Below are 20,203 nucleotides of genomic sequence, written 5' to 3'. Positions count from 1 at the left end.
AGGAAAGTATTTGTGTAGAAAGATGATAAATCGGGACAGATCAAAGAAACATGGTTCATGGTGATTATTGCAATGTGAAGAAGCGTCTAATTATATTTGTATTGTGTGTTTAGGAGTGCATCTACACTGAAACATCAACAATCACATTTCTTATAACTAGTTTGTTTTATTTCTACTAGTTCTAAAGGAGTACAAATCTTGAACCTAGGTTATTTGGTTTGACCTCCAAAAAAAAACATATGAATTATTTTAATAAATAAAATTCATAAAATAAAATAAAAAGTTATATTATATTAACATTATTATATTATTTTATACATTATTTTTATTTTGTATATTATTATATACAGGCTGTTTTCTATCTCTATCACATGTGAATCACGTGTATAAATATTACAGGTGAAAAAAAATTAATCCTTAATAAATAAATAAATAAATAAATAAATAAATAAATAAATAAATAAATAAATAAATAATAAAAATAGAGTTTAGATTATGTGATTACATATTCAGTATATTCAATTCCACAATTATATACACACAATATATACAATTCCACAATTCTATACACACAATATATACAATTCCACAATTAAGCATATACAATATAAACAATTCCACAATTAAATATATAGAATATATACAATTCCACAATTCACACTCTCCATTGTTTAAAATATTTTATGATCACATCCTCCAGTGTCACCCAAATGAGGATGGCTTCCCATTTGAGTCTGGTTCCTCTCAAGGTTTCTTCCTCATATCATCTAAGGACATTTTTCCTTGCTACAATCACCACAGGCTTGGAATTAATTAGGGATAAATTGGGACAAATTAAAATCAATTTTAACTAAAAATGTTATGTTCTAATGTTTGGTGGCTTTCATACCTTAATAAAACTTTCCATACCTTGTAGTAATATTAAGGGGGAATCAAGTCCCTTTTCTGATAAAAAACCCTTAAGACAGAACCTAACTATCAGCATCACCCTTAAGGAACCCTTTTATTATTGTTTACACTCTTATTAGTAATATTAGTATTATAATTATTATTATTATTATTAGAGTTATTAATTTATTTATGTGGAATATGTTATTTTCCACCTATGAAGGTAACTCAAAGTTTATTGGTATTCCGTCTCGAGAATGGAATGGAATTCTGTTCCTATTTCCTTCCACTCCAACTCTGGAGCCTTTTTTCTAATTTCAATCACTTTTCTGAATAGAAATGAACACATCAATGCACTTATGAGGATTTTAATATAAATCTGGATTTCGCTAGATAGCCTTAAGGGTGTCTGCCTCTTCAAATGTGAATGAGAGATAAAATGAAAATGGGGATTGGGTGTCAGTAAGATAGGACTTACAGTATTATGGCACATCGTTTCACCGACTGAAGATAATCAGGGAGGGTGACAGACGAGGTCTTCAGGCCCGAGGCTACTGACACGCTCCCTTCTCGAGTGACCCTGTGGTTCGGGTTGTGGCAGATGGAACAGTTGGCATGGAAACTGTCCACCCCCTGGACCACCATGACTGTCAATGCTGATTATGAGCTAATTAATGCTGTTGTCCCCTAATTAGACACATTCTTCCTAAATGGAGACAATCACGAGACATCTGGTTCACCTGCTGCTTTACCAGGTTCAGAGAAACAAGTTTTTGTCAGTCAAGAATCAACAGTATATTTGAGAGTCTTTATGCAGATAACAATAAAGAACTGCTAATATTTGATGGGCCTGTTTCTTTCCAGCTTTGGAAATGTGCATTTTTTAATAACTCTTCAAGCTGAGTTTTAACAATGAACTCATTTTTTCCAGAGGTCAATAAATATTCACCATGTCCATGTTCACTATTGAACTTATTTGTCATGTCACACTCCACAGTGGTGGTTAATGTCTCATATGAATGTAGACACCTGTGCTTCAAGAATATTTAGGTTGCCATTTCAGTATTTCTGTATAGAAGAAATGTTATATCTGATTAAGAAGGCGGGACAGAGGACTTCGACTGCTGGAAAAGGTGACGTCTGGCTGATAATGAAACTAATTACTAACTTTCTTTCTCATCTGGAAGTCCAAAGATAGCAATCAATAGACAGGGTTTGCAATTGTATCCCCAGTATAGAGGACACTGTTCTGGAATAACCTGACTAAAAATTCTATAGTCGATGAAAATATAAGAATCGTATTTCTGTTTTTTCTTAGCATACTAGGAGTAAAATATTCCAAATATCCCCAAAAATCCAAAACAGTTACTTATTTTTTCCTCACACATATGTTTATATCTATAATGTACATGGTGGTATCAAACCCATTTCTACTCTCTGAGATGCACCAAGTGCTTTTGCACAAGTTTCTAAGTATATCAAATTTGGTGTAATGTGCAACCATTAAAATTCTCTGTAAGGATTTCCAAGAGAGGGGAAAAACACACGTCTCTTTTATTTTATATCAGGCTTGAAGCCATAAAAATGTTTATACTGATTGAAAATCGATTTCCATTAAAAAACTAAAATAGATAAAACAATTTATGTATTTATAGATAAAAATATATCAAAATAGCTTTTAACAACTAGCTTTTAACAACTTGTTCAATCAGTGATTAATAAACGAAGGTTTGATTGTTTTGACAATTTAATAATTTATTTGAAATAGTCAAACAAATAAATAAATAAAACATTGAGGAATTGTGCTATTATTATAAAATATTCAAAGACAAGGTGGTGTGATGAATTGCCAAGCAACTGATGCTTTCCGCCTTGTGTGTGTGGAGTTTGCATGTTCTCCCCGTGCCTCGGGGGTTTCCTCCGGGTACTCCGGTTTCCTCCCCTGGTCCAAAGACATGCATGGTAGGTTTATTGCCATCTCTGGAAAATTGTCCGTAGTGTGTGATTGTGTGAGTGAATGAGAGTGTGTGTGTGTGTGTGTGCCCTGTGATGGGTTGGCACTCTGTCCAGGGTGTATCCTGCCTCGATGCCCGATGACACCTGAGATAGGCACAGGCTCCCCGTGACCCGAGAAGTTCAGATAAGCGGTAGAAAATGAATGAATGACAAAACAGACTGTTTATGCATTTACACCAAACATCAGAATGGAATGATCTCTGTGACTGAGTATTTCAGTAACGGCTGATCTCCTAGGATTGTCACACACAAGTCTCTACAGTTTACACAGAATGGTGCTAAAAGCATAAAACGCATGAAACACCATGTTGACGGGAAAGAGAATGACAGGATGTAGTATAGTAACTCAATCCTCGCCCTTTACAACTACGGTGAGCAGAAAAGTATCTCAGAAGGATGGATGAGCTACAACAGCAGAAGACTACGTAGAGGATGTGGTAGAAAAAAAACTAGATGAAAACCTATTCTCTAAACTAAACTTGTTTATGATTTGAATCCAATCAACATCACCTTTTGGTGTCTGACTCTCACTTATGTTGTCTTCTTATTTGTTACACATATACAATTGCAGAGAGGCCATTTGTGTCTGTGTGTGTAGATAAGACCCAAAAATATACACTGCAAAGACCAAGAATCTGGAGTTTGGAAGAGAATAATATTCAGTTTAGTCCTGGCACAACAGCACAGCTTTCAGGAGTGAGTGCTGAGAAAGAAAAGATTCCACTGCCAAGAGTCTTTAAGAATCTGGAATTGTTTCTTTTGGGCTATGGTGTGACGCGCGATACTGTATCACCGAATTACAACACCAAGAACAATACATCATCAAACAATAACATGAAACTTTGCCAAAAATGAAGTCTGCCTAAACAACTGTGCTTACAATTAAAAAGCTAAGTAGTTCATGTTAACATTTCTAACACTACCGGGTATTAGTCAAATGCTAGCATATCCGTGTATTGGCCAAATGCTAGCAAATGCTACCAATATATCCTTATATATTGATAGCCCTTTGTTATTAAAAGCCTTAGAAATGTTCGCTATGAAGTAAGCTAGCATAGCGGTTCAACTTTTTATTACTTTTCATAGCTTTTTACTAACGTGTGACAGAAGAAAGAAGAAAAGCTAGCTAGTTGTGTGGACACATAAACACATGACATGGTAGAACAGAAAAGAGTTTCATCAAGAATTGTGAACTTGATGAGTTAGCAAGAACCGCTACAAATTAGCGCATTATGCATATCGAAGGCTGCTTTGGAAATTGTTGTCCGCGGTCGCCACAGTGGATCGTCTGGTCCGCATATGTTTGCTGTTAGATTTCAATGTATGTGAATTTATACGTTTAAAAAAAGCTATTAATTTTATGTCAACTAATCAACAGCAAAACAATTAAAATTATATATCTGATTGCTTCATTACTAGGAGTGAAATGCAAAAGCTTTCCATGTTTGCTCAATCTAACCTGAGCTTTTGAAAGAAGCTGCCAGAGTGTCTGGAACAAATAATCGTCCAGCTCCATCTAAAACCAATTACATCCCAGTGCATGATGTATTACAGGAGTGCAGACTGTTCAGAAGAACCAGGGTGCGTGAATCCAAAGCAGTTTAGTGTGAAAGAAGAATTTATAACCCCATCATGCGTGAGAAGGGACTTGTGTCCCCTGTGTTTTTGCCAGTCCAATCAGAAGCACATAAAATATGTTGGATACGTTTGTGTACCAAGGACGATGTAGAAAGCGGCACTTTATGAGTCCATGAAGATATAAATTCATCTTAAGTTCATAATAAAAACAGAAGTGTCGTGACTCCTGCTGGAGGAAGACCAGAGGACGAGATGTGCCATCTGGATCTGATGTCCTGGACTATGCTGAGATTTAAACACACACACACACACACACACACACACACACACACACACACACACACACACACACACACACACACACACACACACACACACAGACACACATATTGTCACTAATCAGAATCAATTTATTAGATTTCAAATAAGAATATTTTAAAATGGTTTAAAAAATAAATCAAAACTTTGACGCACCGCTGTGGACGAAAACACTTTGGGTGAAGGGTAGGGTATTTAGAGAACAGTAATTAAGAGGGTTTGATTGGGTATAAAAGATATCAGCAATAGAATAAGACCAGGAGCGGGATAGAGAGTAGAGGAGAAGAGAGCAGAGAAGGAGACGAAAACAGAGCAGCAGACGCAGACATAGAGATAGTAAACGGACTAGAGTGTAGCTGCCGACATCGCGCTGCGATCCGATCTAGTATGGCTAGTCAGCGAGAGTAGAGATGCTAGAGAGAAATAGAGCTATCAGAGAGAGCGAGAGATAGAGCAGAAGATAAGAGAGAAAGTAGGAAGCTGGGCAGCTCGCGGATGAGGCGCTAGGTATCTGCTGGAGGCTCGGGATATTACTCGTCTCTCTCTCTATCTCTGTCTAATATATCAGCTCACGAGTATTCTCTCTGCTACTATGAGCGATGGGGGCTGGAGATGATGAGACGAGCGCGAGAGAGAGAGGGAGCTGAGGAGGAAAGGAGAGGGAGAGAGCGAGAGAAAGAGAGGAGAGGAGAGCAAGAGGAGAGATAGATACTCTCTGCTCAATATCATGCTATCTCATATCTCTCCCCCAGTATATCTTGGTTCTGTATCTATGTATCTATCACGATGTATGGATGTGTCTCTACAGGAGCTCTGATCCTATTCAGCGCTCTCTATCGATGATCTTCTATCGTAGCTCATTGGGTCTCGTAGGTATATCTCTTCACGAGTCTCTACTTATCGTCTCGCGCTCACTCACTCGATTGATCTGCAGATCTATTCTCTCTCTCTCTCTCTCTCTCTCTCTCTCTCTCTCTCTCTCTCTATGTATCTCTGTCTCTCTCTCAAAACAAACACTAAATTCTGTTCTGTAGATACTTTCCCCTGATCTCCATATCAATACACAGGACTGTACTGAGCAAAAAAAAAGTGAGAAATAAATTTAAGCCAAATAAATGTTCAGCCTGATGTAGACTTGTGTCAGAAGTAATGTTGCAACTGTTTAATCACAGCTAACCTCTCAACTAAAAACCCAGAGCCAAGAGATACCTTCAGGAACTTCTTCTGCATGCTAATAAACAGAGTTTAACATTCACAAGGTGCTCTTAAGTCTAGGGAAGAGTTCATATTGAAGAGAGATTTGTCTGGAGTGACAATCAGACGAAAATAAACACCAGGAAACAGTTTAAGTCCTGTGTGACTCAACTGATGCCTGCTTAACCTGTTTGCTTGTTTTTTTCCCTCTGTCTTTATGAACACAGTCTCTGAGGACAAAGCTAATTCAATGATCTCTTGGGTCATTAACATAGGACAGAATAGCGCTATGCTTATCTTGGTAAAAACTCATTACACGGCATCCCAGTGTCTTTGTGGCAAATGGTTGACATCACTCTTCTTTAAAAGGGTAATTTGACAGAGAGAAATATGGATAGATAAATGATTAGGCTATATTTACCCACAGGCTGAAGCTGTTTGTTATCAGAGTCTTTAATCCTGTACACCATCACGAGCGATCTACTTAAAAAAAAAGGAACAGTGCTTTTTGCTTATCACGAATTACAGTTTGTAGGTAATTAAGAGCTAATGGCTTGCAGTAACACACCACTAACAGACATCAAATTACACACAGCACATCAGCCATCCTAATGAGAAAGTGATATGTGGATAGTAAGTAATCAGGGTCCTATAAAAAATGTGATAGGTTTCCAATAAAGTAGGTGGCGATCGGCTAAAATCACAGCTGAATGAACGCGTTCCGTTCTCGTTTATCTTTGTTTGTCCTCTGGTTGTTGATTAACCCTTTTTTCTCGGTAATAAAAATTAGTCTACATTGGTATGTTTGCTGATGGTGACAGAGTCTTTTTTGAAACTTCAAATCTTGCTAAGTAAACGGACATAAACGAATACGACATCCTCATTGAGTTATGTAGTAATTGTCATGACAAGTTTTGGATATTGAAGTGAAATTTTGCTAAGAGGTTTAACAAAGCTTATCTCGAGTTAACTCACGGCTAAGACAGCAGTTTAACCTTAGTTTAATCCTGAACTGTTTTTCAGTGTATTGTTGCTTTGATTGACAGGAGAGAAAATTATGCTGGGATGTTTAAAGTGTGTGTAGAGAAGGCCTTGATGCCTGGCTAAACCGAAGCATTGTTTAGAGATGGCTTTGTCTAACACTTCATGCTGTTATTGGAAAATAATCAACTTTGGCATGTAACCATGCGCTCAAAGAAAACAACCTCAACACAGTTGATGAGAAAACTGCAACGCTTTATAAAGCTTCGTGCCACATAGAACTAGTGATTCTGGGCTCGAATACATGAAGCTTTTAAGAATGATCTCAGAGAGCTCCTAAGTTCTCTTAAAAAAATTTAATCAGGAATCTTATCGAGTGATTCAAGACCAATCACAGAGCAAATCTGAGCAAGGAAAATACAAACACTTTTATCTTGGAGGGGATGCGGGGATTAACACTGTTACTAGGTATGATACATTATTTGAAAGACTCTGATTGGTTGTCCATTAAAAAAGGGGAGGCTTTTAAAATCAGGCCTTTTATAAACCTCCACTTTGTCTCTGTGTTATGATATTTGAGACTATATGGTGTAGGAATTGCGTTTGTTATAAATGTATTGTAAATGTAAATGTAAATATCTCAGACACAGCATAGAAATGTCATAGAGGCAAATTATATCATTTCTGCCGCTATGACATTTCAGCTCTGTGTCTGAGATGTTATCTCTAATATGATTGGTCACAAAAATAGATCCCTACATGATCTAATCTGTATCATCTTATTAACTCACTATCATTATTAAACATCGTATACAACACATTTCTTCTGCCTCTTCACCTATCGGCCATTTTCTCCTCTGATAAAGAAACTCTTAAGACTATTAAATGTCCTCCTCACTACTCCTAGGACTTTTTGATCTTATGATCTCTTTTAAAGGTTAAGATGCTTTATGAAGAACTTTTAGCTTTACTAGGATCTTTTCTTTATTTCTAAAGGGAAACGCCCACATTTCTAATAATTTCGTCATTACGAGAAACACTTTACGCTAAAAATTTTTATGAAGACGGGCCCTGGTGTTGATTAGTTAGTTCGTGCTGTATTTTTATGATTCCTGTGAGAAAGTAGCAGCTCTGTGCCACGATGAGTCACAGAAGGACATTTCTAGCACAGTTCCAATGATGTTTAATAGGAAAAGAAATCTGAACAAGCTCAAACATAAAGTATATGACACAAAAGAGTAAGAGTTACTTACACCCATTAAACAGTGATGACTCCAGAGCTGAATCCCACTGGTACCATCAGCAGCAGGTAGTCAAATGGCAGTGTGGCCAATGTAGTGAAAAAAATGACCAGCATATCGAAGGAAAGAAACAAAACAAAATCGATGAACAACACAAAACATAAATGTCAACTCAGAATTTCATTAGAAATAAATCGTAGATGTCGCTGAAGTTCACGGGTTAATCATAAAGATTTTTTTTTTCATTTAAACAAATGAAATAAGCAGTTATCTTTCTGCACAACCAGCTTGAAGCAATAAACACAGATTTATTGGGACAAACCTTGCTCATTTTGCATAGCCAGCAGCTAAAAGAGAGCCATTTCAGTTTCAGCACAAACCTCTAGAGATGTGGCCATTTTTTTTCCCCAACCTGTTTTTATAGCAAACACCACTCACAATGTGGTCCTTATTGATTTCCGACCTGTCATAACCTCGGGACATATGTCAGCTTTTATAACTGCTCTGAGTAGGCACTGGGCTGATAGGAGCACCAAGGCCCATTAGTTATGAGGCAATAAAAGCCCACAGAGTGGGACCAATATTCACATCGGCTGCTTGAAATGGATTTAAGAAGAACTTAAATGCAAAAGACAAACTAAAACTGGATGGTTTCTTTTATTTTTAAATAAAACTCACACACACACACACACACACACACACACACACACACACACACACACACACACACACACACACACACACACACACACACACACACCTTTATGAACTCATGTGCTTGTGCTTGAATTTCTGCCGGGATTCAATAAATGCATTTATGAGGCCATTTATTTAGATGAGCTCTCAAAATGTTTTCTTATGCTACCGATGAATGTTTAACGACCTCTAAAATTTGTTTTAACTGAGAGCGATTAAAGCTAATGTGTTTTCTGTGTGCTAATGTGCTTTGAATAGAATGAAGTAGCTTGTAGTTTTGAATAATGTTTACTGTGAGAACATTTAACAAGAAATTATCTTTTTTTGTTGGAAAACAGTTTATTGAATTTATTACACAAGGGCTCATTTAACAGTAGCTGTGTCTTTCTGTACTGAAATGTGTTTTGCAACGCTGCAGTATCTAATATGATCCATGTGTTCATCTTGCAATACTGCACTTTTTGATCACTTTTTGGTTGCATTTGTGAACTCTTTAACCTATGATACCTCACTCTCAAAATATTTAATTAAGTGAAACTTTATATCGTATATATCAGCTATTTCAAATATAATATTACAAGTATTTCAGACTTCCATGTTTTGTTTGCTCAGGAAAAATTAAAATGGAAAGACTGACCTCTGCCGGACAAATAGAAGAACTACGATTCTGGCTCCTAATTTATCAGAATCGGAATCAGAATCTGGTTTATCGGCCAAGTGTGTTGACACACACAAGGAATTTGGTTCCAGCAGTTTGTGACTCTCAAAAGTACAGACATAAATAACACTATACTATACAAACTATAATGTACAAGGCAATGCAAACAATGAGATACAATATAAACAGAATTGTGAATATTTTTTTTACAATATATAGCAGCAGTAGTTTGAGTAATATATACAGATGATTTGATGACTGACAGTCCTGATAATGCAGTACAGTACTTATAGATATGAAGCAGTAAATATAATTATGGTGAGTTGTTCATCAAGGTGATGAGGAAAGAAACTGTTGCTGTTTTGGCACTTTTAATTACACTTACTTTTATCTGCCCGGCTAGCTCAGTCGGTAGAGCATGAGACTCTTAATCTCAGGGTCGTGGGTTCGAGCCCCACGTTGGGCGGCATATATTTATTGGGGCAAATCGGGGTAATGTTTAAAGAGTCTGACTCGTAATCTTAAAGGTTGTGGGTTCGAGTCTCGGGCCGGCCACGACTGAGGTGCCCTTGAGCAAGGCAACGAACCCCCCAACTGCTCCCCGGGCGCCGCAGCATAAATGGCTGCCCACTTTTCCGTGTGTGTGTGTGTGCGTGTGTGTGTGTGTGTGTGTGTGTGTGTGTGTGTGTGTGTGTGTGTGTGTGCGCGCATGCATTTCGGATGGGTTAAATGCAGAGAACGATTTCTGAGTATGGGTCACCGTACTTAGCCGTATGTCACGTCACTTTCACTTTTAGTAAGCAAACACAAACACCCAAACTTATATGTAGACAAACATCCAAGCAAGCAATTAAAGCAAACAAACAATCTATGGAATCATTTATTAATATTATGTTTTATTTATTTAAACCTAAACCTAAATAAATCTGAATTAAAGTGGCACTGGACGATAGAACTGAAGAATAACTTATGAATCAATACATTTAAGAATGGACTTAAAAAAAAAACACTTTTATTTACAATCAGTATGAGTATAATGACAAAATTATAGTTCTATAATTATATTATAGTATAGTAATTATAGTTCTGGAATAACTTGTATATATATATATATATATATATATATATATATATATATATATATATATATATATATATATATAATTTATTTTATTTAATTTTTTTTACAAACGTGTAATTTACTACCTTTTATCTAGCATATTTTATTTTTTCGGACCTCCTGTCCAATCACAGCAGGGTATGTTCACAAGGGGCGTGGTTTGGGGGTATTTCCCACCACACCGGACGTGACTGTTGTTTTTGTCCGTGACGTCACGCGGAAGTCTGAAAGTGGAACCTGTCTGATAATGTCAACATCTGATCATTAACACAAGGTCCCAGCTTTAATTCTTCACTCTTCGATTCAATTTTAAGTTAGAAATTTAAGTGAAACATTTTCTGTAATAATAATAATAATAATAACAATAACAATAACAATAACAATAACAATAACAATAATAAATTTTATAAATATAATATCTATTTTTTTAAGTCATTAAATTGTTTATTACCGCATACAACTAGATGTGCTGTGATTATTTTTCTTTTTTTTATGTGTACTTTATTCTAAACTTCCCAAATGCACTATTTAGGGTCCCTAAGTAGTGCACACTAAGTGTAAAATTATGCATTTGGGATTCAGCCGAATATTTTCCTCAAAGGCGATAAACAGGAAGTTATTTCAGTAACCAAGCACCTTTGTTTTGGAGTATTGCGTTTCCTTTACAGGTACGTTTGCATTTTCTCTGCATTGGAGACATTTATGCGTTCAATACGCACAAGTATGAGTAATAACTGTGACTAAATGCTATAGAAATCTTACTTGGTTAGTAGCAGGGTTGCTGGTGTAATTGTGCTTGCAGGACTGAGCCCTTTTTGTGTGGTGGTGGTGGTGGTGGTGGTGGTGGTGTAACATTACATTCTAGACATATTATTATCAGATTTTTGCTCTTAACAAATGTCGTTAAGGATGAGACCAAGTCCAACAGCACCACCAAAGGTCAGAAGAAAACAGCATGGTATGAAGTAAGAAATGATGCTTAGGGCTAATTGATGGTCCAGACTGTAGATTCATGCAGCCTATCATTTACAGTCATGTCACGTGATCACTCTGATCATTTGCAATGTGTAGTAAACATGAATCAGCTGGATTAGAAACCTGGAGTTGATTTAATTACACATATATTCCTCACAAAAAAAAAATAAACAGTTGGGTATGTTTGGTATTGAGATGAAACATGAACATGGCATGAAGCCGGTAGAGCATTATGGATCTTGATCATCATCATCATCATAATAATAATGCAGTTGCTTTATTATTGCCACAGGAAGACTTCGGCAATGTGATCAGCAGCACGAGGTCTTGAGTCTGGTCGTGCAGAGATGACTGACAAGATGTATTCAGCCCTAGCTGGCGCAGGAACGGTTGGGAGGTGTGTCAAGCAGAGGTACCGCAGCAACACACACTCACAAGGGCTGATGGATGGGCTCCTGGCTCTGCGTGAAGGAGGAATACTGTTTGATGTGGTGCTGATTGTGGAAGGGAAACCTGTTAACGCTCACCGCATCCTCCTGGCTGCTTCCTGTGACTACTTCAGGTCAGAAGGTTATTAGCTCGAGGATTTTTGAGCTTTTAAGATTAAGTTATTTTGGTCCATGCTTGTCCTCACCTGCCTTTCAATCAAATGGACAAAGCACAGCCTTAAGTCTGTTTAAAAACCGTGTTAAACACTGCCTTTAGGTCTGCCGTAAAAAAAATATATTTTATTTGTTTAGTCACACTGTATTAATATATCATTTTTCATCTTAATCCAGAGGCATGTTTGCTGGAGGTTTGCGGGAGATGCAGCAGACTGAGATCCCCATTCTTGGAGTCACATACACTGCCATGAACAAACTGTTAGACTTCATCTACACATCTGAGCTTGAGCTGGATCTGGACACGGTGCAGGAGGTGCTGTGTGCTGCCACACTCCTGCAGGTAAAGCTCTTATCTCTTGTCTCTGCCACTAACCATCATGAAGCTTCAAGAATGTGCTTTATTTAGCTGTATGCTGACAGCCATCAGGTTTTATCAATATTTTCTATTTAAAACTATTATTTGATGTTGCCCGCGTGTAAAAAAAAGACAATCCTCTGTGAAACACATTTCTTTTCTTTCTTTATGTCTTGCATTCTTTCTTTCCCTCCATTTTCTTCAGGTTCAGGATGTGATTGGCTTCTGCTGTGAGTTTCTCTTCTCCTGGATGGACAACGATAACATCCTGGAGGTGGAGAAGCTTGCTGATGCCTACGGGCTGGAGCAGCTCGGCGAAAAGGTGCGTTCGTACCTCCTGAAGAACATCCAGACCTTCTCACGCACACCTGTATACCGCCAACTGCCACCTGAGAAGGTGCTGCATGTGCTGTCAAGTGATGAGCTGGAGGTGAGCTCGGAGAGCGAGGTGTTCGAGGCAGCACTGCACTATTACTACAGTCCTGAGCAGGTAGAGAAGGACCAAGCACCCCTGCAGGTCAGACACGTTGTTTCAAGAAGAATATAATAAATATAATGCATTAGATATCCATAATAGTTGATTTTATTACCTGGCTATAAACCGAGGTCTGTATGTCTCCTATCTCTGTGTTAGCACTTTAATTAAAAGGTTTACACACAGAGATAAGAAAACTGTGCAGATTAACGGTTATGCAGATTAAATCTAAATAAAATGAGAAGAAAATTATATAATGTGGCCATGAGTCATAAAGTGAGTTTGATTGATACTTTCTATCAATATTTTTTCTTTAGGAGCCTCTGCACATGATGGAAGCTGTGCGTTTCTGTCTCATGGAGCAGGCCGCCCTAGAGCGCCTTTACGGCCGTCTGGAGTCGAGCTACTTGCGAAACATTATCTCCTTTGCCCTTCGCTACCACAATAACAAACTTTGGCAGCCAGTCATGCAGAGCCCACTGAGCCAGCCACGCTCCAACTGCCACTGCATTCTGGGGTTTGGAGGCATGTTCTCGACTGGCGTGCTAGCCGACATCGGCGAACGCTTCCAGGTGTTCCGCCCATCCTGGGACGAGTGGCGCAACCTCGGGGCAGAGGGTGCACCCCGAATGTCCAACATGGGCATCGCACTGCTGAATAACTTTGTTTACCTGGTAGGCGGAGACAATAACACGAGTGGGTTCAGAGCTGAGTCACGGTGCTGGAGGTGAGCAAGTAAACATCGGTTTCTAACAGTTTTATACTTTAAGAAAAGTTCATGGCAGGGTGTGTGCTGAGCCAAGTGCTGTGTAGGTGCTTAAAACATTCTGAGTGTGGTTTACGTCACCAGATACGATCCTCGACACAACACCTGGTGTGATATTGAGCCTCTTCGGCAGCAGCATGCTGACCATTGTGTGTGTGTGGTGGATGACTTCATCTATGCCATTGGAGGTCGTGACTACAGCAGTGAATTGGACTGTGTGGAGCGCTATAATCCCCAAACAAACACCTGGGAATATGTGGCTCCACTCAAACGCGAGGTTGCTGTGAATTTGTTGCTATCCGTGGGAGAGGCGTAATTTTGTTTTTGTTTTTTGTTTACAATATCATAAAAGATTTACATTAATACTAAATGATGTTGATGGTGATGTAATGCTGATTATGGATCACAGGTGTACGCCCATGCTGGCGCAGTGGTTGATGGGAAGATCTACATCGCATGTGGCCGGCGAGGGATGGCCTACCTGAAGGAGACCTACTGTTACGACCCTCGTGCCAACCAGTGGAGCGCATGTTCTGAGGGCCCAGTGGAGCGAGCTTGGCACGGGATGGCGGTGTCCGGAGGCCGTGCTTACGTCATCGGTGGAAGCAATGACGGCTGCGGCTACAGACGAGATGTGCTGAAGGCTAGTAAACATTAACACACATTAGATGTTAAAGCCACTGCTCATGCTATTGAAACATGATCTCCTTTGTCCTGTGCTACTACAATAACAAACGTTCCTAGGCCTCTGCAGCGAATCAAATCTGAGTCTGTGAACTTAATCGTTGTGATGTTCTGATGATGTTTCCTTCAGCAGTACTCTGAAAAGGCACTGATGTAGACTTGAAGTCCTGCTCACTTTCCCACAGTTTATTCACAAATCAATGTGAATCAAGAGAAATGTCACATGTACTGGGTTAACAGCAGATAGTCTGCTCGTCAAGCTTCGGTGTTGTCCCATCACAGACAGAACCACATTGATGATGACTGACATCATTTTTACTCACATCCAGGCCGTTCATTTACGGCTGCTTTCTGCAAGCAAACAAACACATTAGTCGAGAGTTTCGTGCTTCAGAAAAATATCTTCATGAGTGCAAATACCCACGAACAATACGGTGGGACGTGGAATGGTCCGAACTTGTTGGTGTCTGAAAACCCAGAAGACACAAATGCAGGGATAGACCTACAGGGGCTTTATTAATAAAATAACCAAACCAACAAACACAGGGAAACTCTAGAGGAAAAACTGAGAGGCTAAAATACACAAGATATGGAAATAAAACTAAAAACCACAAAACATAAATTGGAGAACACCGGGTAACAAAAGACTCAAGGACAACGAAGACATAAAAAAACACACACACAAGACAACGGGTATAAATAAAGGAGGTAATTAGTAAAGCGTAATGATCAGGCAGGATGGGACAGGGCAAATGCACGTGAAAACAGAACATAAACAAAAGCACATGGCACAAGACCTAAATAAACCCGTGCTGGAACGCAACGCCCCCTGGTGTTCTGGCAGGGAATTGTCCAAAGCCTTTGTGACAGTAGGAACAGAATCAGAACACACAAGGTGTTTGTGACTCTCAAAAGTACAGCCATAAATAACACTATACTATACATTTAGCTTGGACTATACAAGACAAAACAGACAAAACAAAACAGACTATACAAAACAAAGCAGACTATACAAGACAAAACAGACTATACAAGACAAAACAGAGTATACGAGACAAAACAGAGTATACGAGACAAAACAGACTATACAAAACAAAACAGACTATACAAAACAAAACAGAGTACACGAGACAAAACAGACCATACAAAACAAAACAGACTATACAAAACAAAACAGACTATACAAGACAAAACAGACTATATGAGACAAAACATACTATGTGAGACAATACAGACAGTACGAGTATTAAATGGGAATACAGAATAGTAGATAAGATCAAGTGTTCAAATGTAGGTATGGAGAAATGTATGAAACATTATACAAAATACACAAAACAAGACATACAGGACTAAGTGGTACGAGCCAAACTTTAAAATATTGTCGAAACCTGCTTTAATATTTCGAAATCTAACCCAGCAATAGTTCGAATGTTTGGATCGAATCAAGAAATTACTATTAACGTTACCTGAATTACATTTATCGTAAATAAATATTATTAAATCATAAAGAATTTCTCAAAAAAAAAACAACAAATGAAATGCTATTATGTTGTTATTATGTAATAATAACACATTTAGAAAATTTAAAAAAAAACTTACTAACTTTATTTATTCTCTGGCAATAAAATAAATTGTAATGAGACATGAGAAATACCAGATGTTTCAAATATTTGGACTGCCACTGTAAGCTAGAAAGAAAATGTGCTAAAGGAATAATTGACTGGATAAGTAATTAAATAAATTAGATAATTAGATATCTAATGGCACAAATCTTTTTTTAATGTATCTACATGTAGAAATACATGTTTAATCAAACCGTCTTGTTTTCTGAGTGATATGTGACAGTGATATGTTTAATGTTCCTCTAGGTGGCGTGCTATAACCCAGCTGAAGATTCCTGGTCTGTGGTGTCTCCTCTCCCGGCGGGTCACGGCGAGCCTGGCATGGCCGTGTTAGACGGGCGGATCTACGTTCTGGGCGGGAGGTCACATGACAAAGGAAGCCGCATGAAGTATGTGCATATCTACGATCCTGAGAATGACTGCTGGGAGAGCGGCGTGTCTCTGGACACCCGAGTGTCGGGCCTGTCTGCTTGCGTGGCTCTGATGCCTAGAAGCACACTCGAGCAGGCTCGCGGCAGCACACGCCAAGCCAAAGCGTCATGGGAGGAAGTGGACTGGGGCGATTCGGACCACTCGAGCGAGGACGGTTGAGGCAGGTTTTCGAGTCAGTAATCACACGGCGTCAGTAACCGTATGCGTCTCGGTGGGATGTGTAGCCTCCTTTAACAAAGTACACTTTTAAGTGCGCCTAATGCGGCAAATGTAATACATCATATCACAATACTTACAGACAACCAGTACACCATATTTAGGTTTGCTAACCTATTTCAGTAGATACGATTTCATGTAAAAGGATTTTTTAACATCTGATTTTTAGCAACGAACAGAGAAGGCGAAGCGCATGACGATGTCTTACGCTACCGAGATTAATCCATCCCGTACCTCAGTGCTGGGAATTTTTTATTCTTATTAATCAGAAGGTGTTGAGTAACTTTCTATTATAACAGCAGCTCTGAGCGTAACTCTGAACGGGTTTATATTAATACGCTTGTTACATCAAGGATGTTATCTGTTTTAACAGCTGACACAACACGGACACTCCGTCTTTAGCATGACATCATGAAGTTTTCTGTTTAATTATTTATTGTTATTTACTTTTTTGGGGTTTTTTTTTTTTTTTTGGGAGGCATCTCACCGATTGTGAACAGTCTTCCGTTAAGAAAAGGACTTTCTTGGTTTCTCTGTAACACGACAAGCTCTGTTTTTCTTCCAGTTCACTTCAGAAGATAAAAATGGAGGCTCCTTATTTAAACGCCGGCTGCATGCTAAACTGCATGCCGCTTCTGATATGATCCTGTACTATTTTATTTCCTGATTCTCTTACATTAATGATGTTTAAGGATGGGACAATTTATTTCTTTTCTGTTCTGTGTTCATCTACACTAAGTTCATCCGAATGTTTTAACGCTGTTACGATGAAGCTGCTGTCTATGCGCTTTGTTTTTGCACTGACCGTGCCTTCTGCTTCTTCACTGAAATCTTCACTTCTAGTTTTTACTCTGAGGGTTTCACAGATAAATTATCTACAAAAAAAAAACGAAACTAAAATATTACGTACATTTTTAACCGATCTCTTAACATTTCTGCCTCTCTTTAAGGAATTGCAGCGAGTCACCGATCTTGGAGACAGAGTTTATCTGGGTAAAGAGTTTCCTTTGGCTCCTAAGAATGAAAAAGGAACTAACTATGCATGTACAAAAAGGTTATAAACTATGGGTTTAGACCGAGAGACTGTAGAAGGTGGAGCTTTTCTGGTTGCAAATAAAATAAAATACTTCTATTGTGTGTGGAAATGAGATGCAGTTATTAAAAGTTTCTAACAGATCGCAATGAAGAACAATCCAGAATCCCGAATGGTGAACGCCGAGTGGTGTTACACACAGTTTCCCCACTAGTCCAACTCTGTAGTGTTTAGAAATTCATTTCAAACTTTCCCCCCTTACATTAAGGGATTACTGTGAGTGTTTCTTCACAAAAGTACCTCTGGCTCTAAGACGTCCTTGTCGTCATCGCCGCTCCTCTTTCCTTCAGGACGTTATGGGATAAAATGTGTAAGGTGAGTAAAAAGGTAAGACCCCTACCTCGTTTTTGACTTTCGCTCTTGATATAATGAAGGAACGATTTCATCGTCATTTAGCGCTTTATCGTTCATATCAATAAATACTGTCCTCGGGGTTTATTTCTTTATTTACTTAGGCCAGATATTTAAAAATATTTGCTTGTATTGACATCGGAGCATTATTTGAGTATTACTGGTCCATTGTCCTCAATATTCCAATAGCCCTTTCTTATGGTGGATTAAATGGTTAAGATTGAAGGACCAGGGTTTGAGCCCCAGTACTGACACCAGTACTGGCCCTTAACTGCTCTAGGGTGCTGTATCATGACTGACCCTGTGCTCTGACCCCAACTCCCAAAGATGGGATATATATATATAGCAATTGAGGGTTAAGGGATTCTTTGCATGGCTCGGATTAAAACGGACAAAGCTATCGTGGTGATAAAATGCTTCCTGTTTGACCAGTTAAACTTAACACTGCCTGTACAATGAAAGCAGGGATTATTTTTGGAAAAAAAGAGAAATGATCTGAAAGTATGAATAGAAATGCCATTGTAACAATGTTGAGTGGATTTAAGCTTTGCACACGATTCGTTTATTTTATGATTCTGCTTTTTATGGTATTGTATATGTTTACTACGGTTTAACTTATATGGTATAAACATACATGTAATGATGTGCATTTACAGAAAACAAGAATATTACAATTTTGCAGGTGCTTCCTCACATCCCTGCTGTGTCAGCATCTTATAAACAGCTTAAAAATGTTATCACACCAGTCGAATTCATTAAGATTAATGATGTTAGAAATGATACCAGTGGGACAAATAATCGTGTGTATTATGTGTTTAGTACATACTGTATGTGTGTAGCTGTGCTAATTGACTAGTGATAGGGGACGTGGTGGTTTACTGATCGGAATGATGGGGTTCATGTTAGCTAAACTACCATTGTAGGGCCCCTGAATAAGGCCCTTAACCCTGAATGACCCTATGCTGCCATACCGCTTCAAGAACGACCTGATCTCGGGAGTTAAGCAGGGTTGGGCTTGGTTAGTACTTGGTCTTATTTAGGGCAGTGGTGGCTAAAGAGGTTAAGGCTCTGGGTTGTTGCTTGGACGATTAGGGTTCAAGCCCCAGCACTTCGAAGCTGCCACTGTTGGGCCCTTGAGCAATGCCCTTAACCCTCTCTCCTCCAGTAGTGCTGTATTATGACTGACTCTACAATCTGACCACAAACTCCAAATTTGCGATATGTGAAGAAGGAATTTCATTGTGCTGTAATGTATATGTGACAAAATAAAGGCTTCCAGGCTTCTTCTTATTCAAGTGATTGTTCAGTGGACCGTGTCTTGTATCGAAGTCACCCATACAGAGGATAATCTATCAAGCCTGGAACTGGATCTCATGTGTAATCAAATACAGGAGGAACCCGGAGCTTAGAGCGGATTTCTGACAGGTGATCCGTCTTCAGGTGAGTCAAACTTAATAAGAGTAAATTAGTTCGTAGAGAAGCCAATTCTCTGTGACAGAGTTCCCGGAGATCCTGGACGGTTATAAATGATTTAACCGACTCCCAGCAAATCGACTGCAGTTACTTCTAATACAGGATTTAAGCATTATTTAAACTGCATTGTAAAAAGGTCTAACATAGGAAGGGAAACTATCTCGAATGTAGAAATTTTATGTATTATTTTCTACTAAACGTTTAAATAACCCGAACGTAAAAGTATTAACGATTACATTTTAGAGATTTACTTTAATAATTTACTCCTACAATAAGAAAATAATCAGGGGGAAAAAAACAGAAACCTACTGTAACCCATGATAAATGCAAAACCTTCTGGACTGGACGGATGAGTGTATTACATGTGGCGTCGAAGATGTATGTTACTAAAAGAACAGAAGTTTTTCATATTTATAACGATTTACACTGTTAGTGAGTAATTTGTATATTAGCTAGAAAATCCACA

The 20,203-nt window shown here is 38.5% G+C and overlaps 1 protein-coding gene and 1 non-coding gene across 5 annotated transcripts; both read left to right on the top strand.

The window, feature by feature from the left end:
- The first annotated feature begins 9,963 nt into the window (after positions 1-9,963).
- trnak-cuu lies at positions 9,964-10,036 on the top strand. Its single transcript has one exon. It is a non-coding gene; the product is annotated as a tRNA-Lys (tRNA).
- Positions 10,037-10,886: 850 nt separating this feature from the next.
- On the top strand, positions 10,887-17,952 carry klhl22 (kelch-like family member 22). Of its 4 annotated transcripts, none has more exons than XM_027167485.2 (8): positions 10,887-10,964; positions 11,958-12,227; positions 12,445-12,610; positions 12,831-13,142; positions 13,418-13,827; positions 13,951-14,143; positions 14,276-14,509; positions 16,419-17,952. In XM_027167485.2, the coding sequence occupies exons 2-8, from the start codon at positions 12,013-12,015 to the stop codon at positions 16,761-16,763; spliced, it is 1,875 nt and encodes a 624-aa protein (XP_027023286.1). In that variant the 5' UTR covers positions 10,887-10,964; positions 11,958-12,012; the 3' UTR covers positions 16,764-17,952. The 4 variants fall into 4 exon arrangements, with proteins under 4 accessions (XP_027023286.1, XP_027023288.1, XP_027023285.1 ...); XM_027167487.2 differs by having other exon boundaries at positions 10,942-10,964; positions 11,962-12,227; XM_027167484.2 differs by having other exon boundaries at positions 10,954-11,358.
- Positions 17,953-20,203: the final 2,251 nt, after the last annotated feature.

The sequence above is a fragment of the Tachysurus fulvidraco genome, chromosome 14 (genome assembly GCF_022655615.1).
Source record: "Tachysurus fulvidraco isolate hzauxx_2018 chromosome 14, HZAU_PFXX_2.0, whole genome shotgun sequence".
NCBI classification, from domain to species: domain Eukaryota; kingdom Metazoa; phylum Chordata; class Actinopteri; order Siluriformes; family Bagridae; genus Tachysurus; species Tachysurus fulvidraco.
This window is presented reverse-complemented; position numbering and strand designations above follow the sequence as displayed.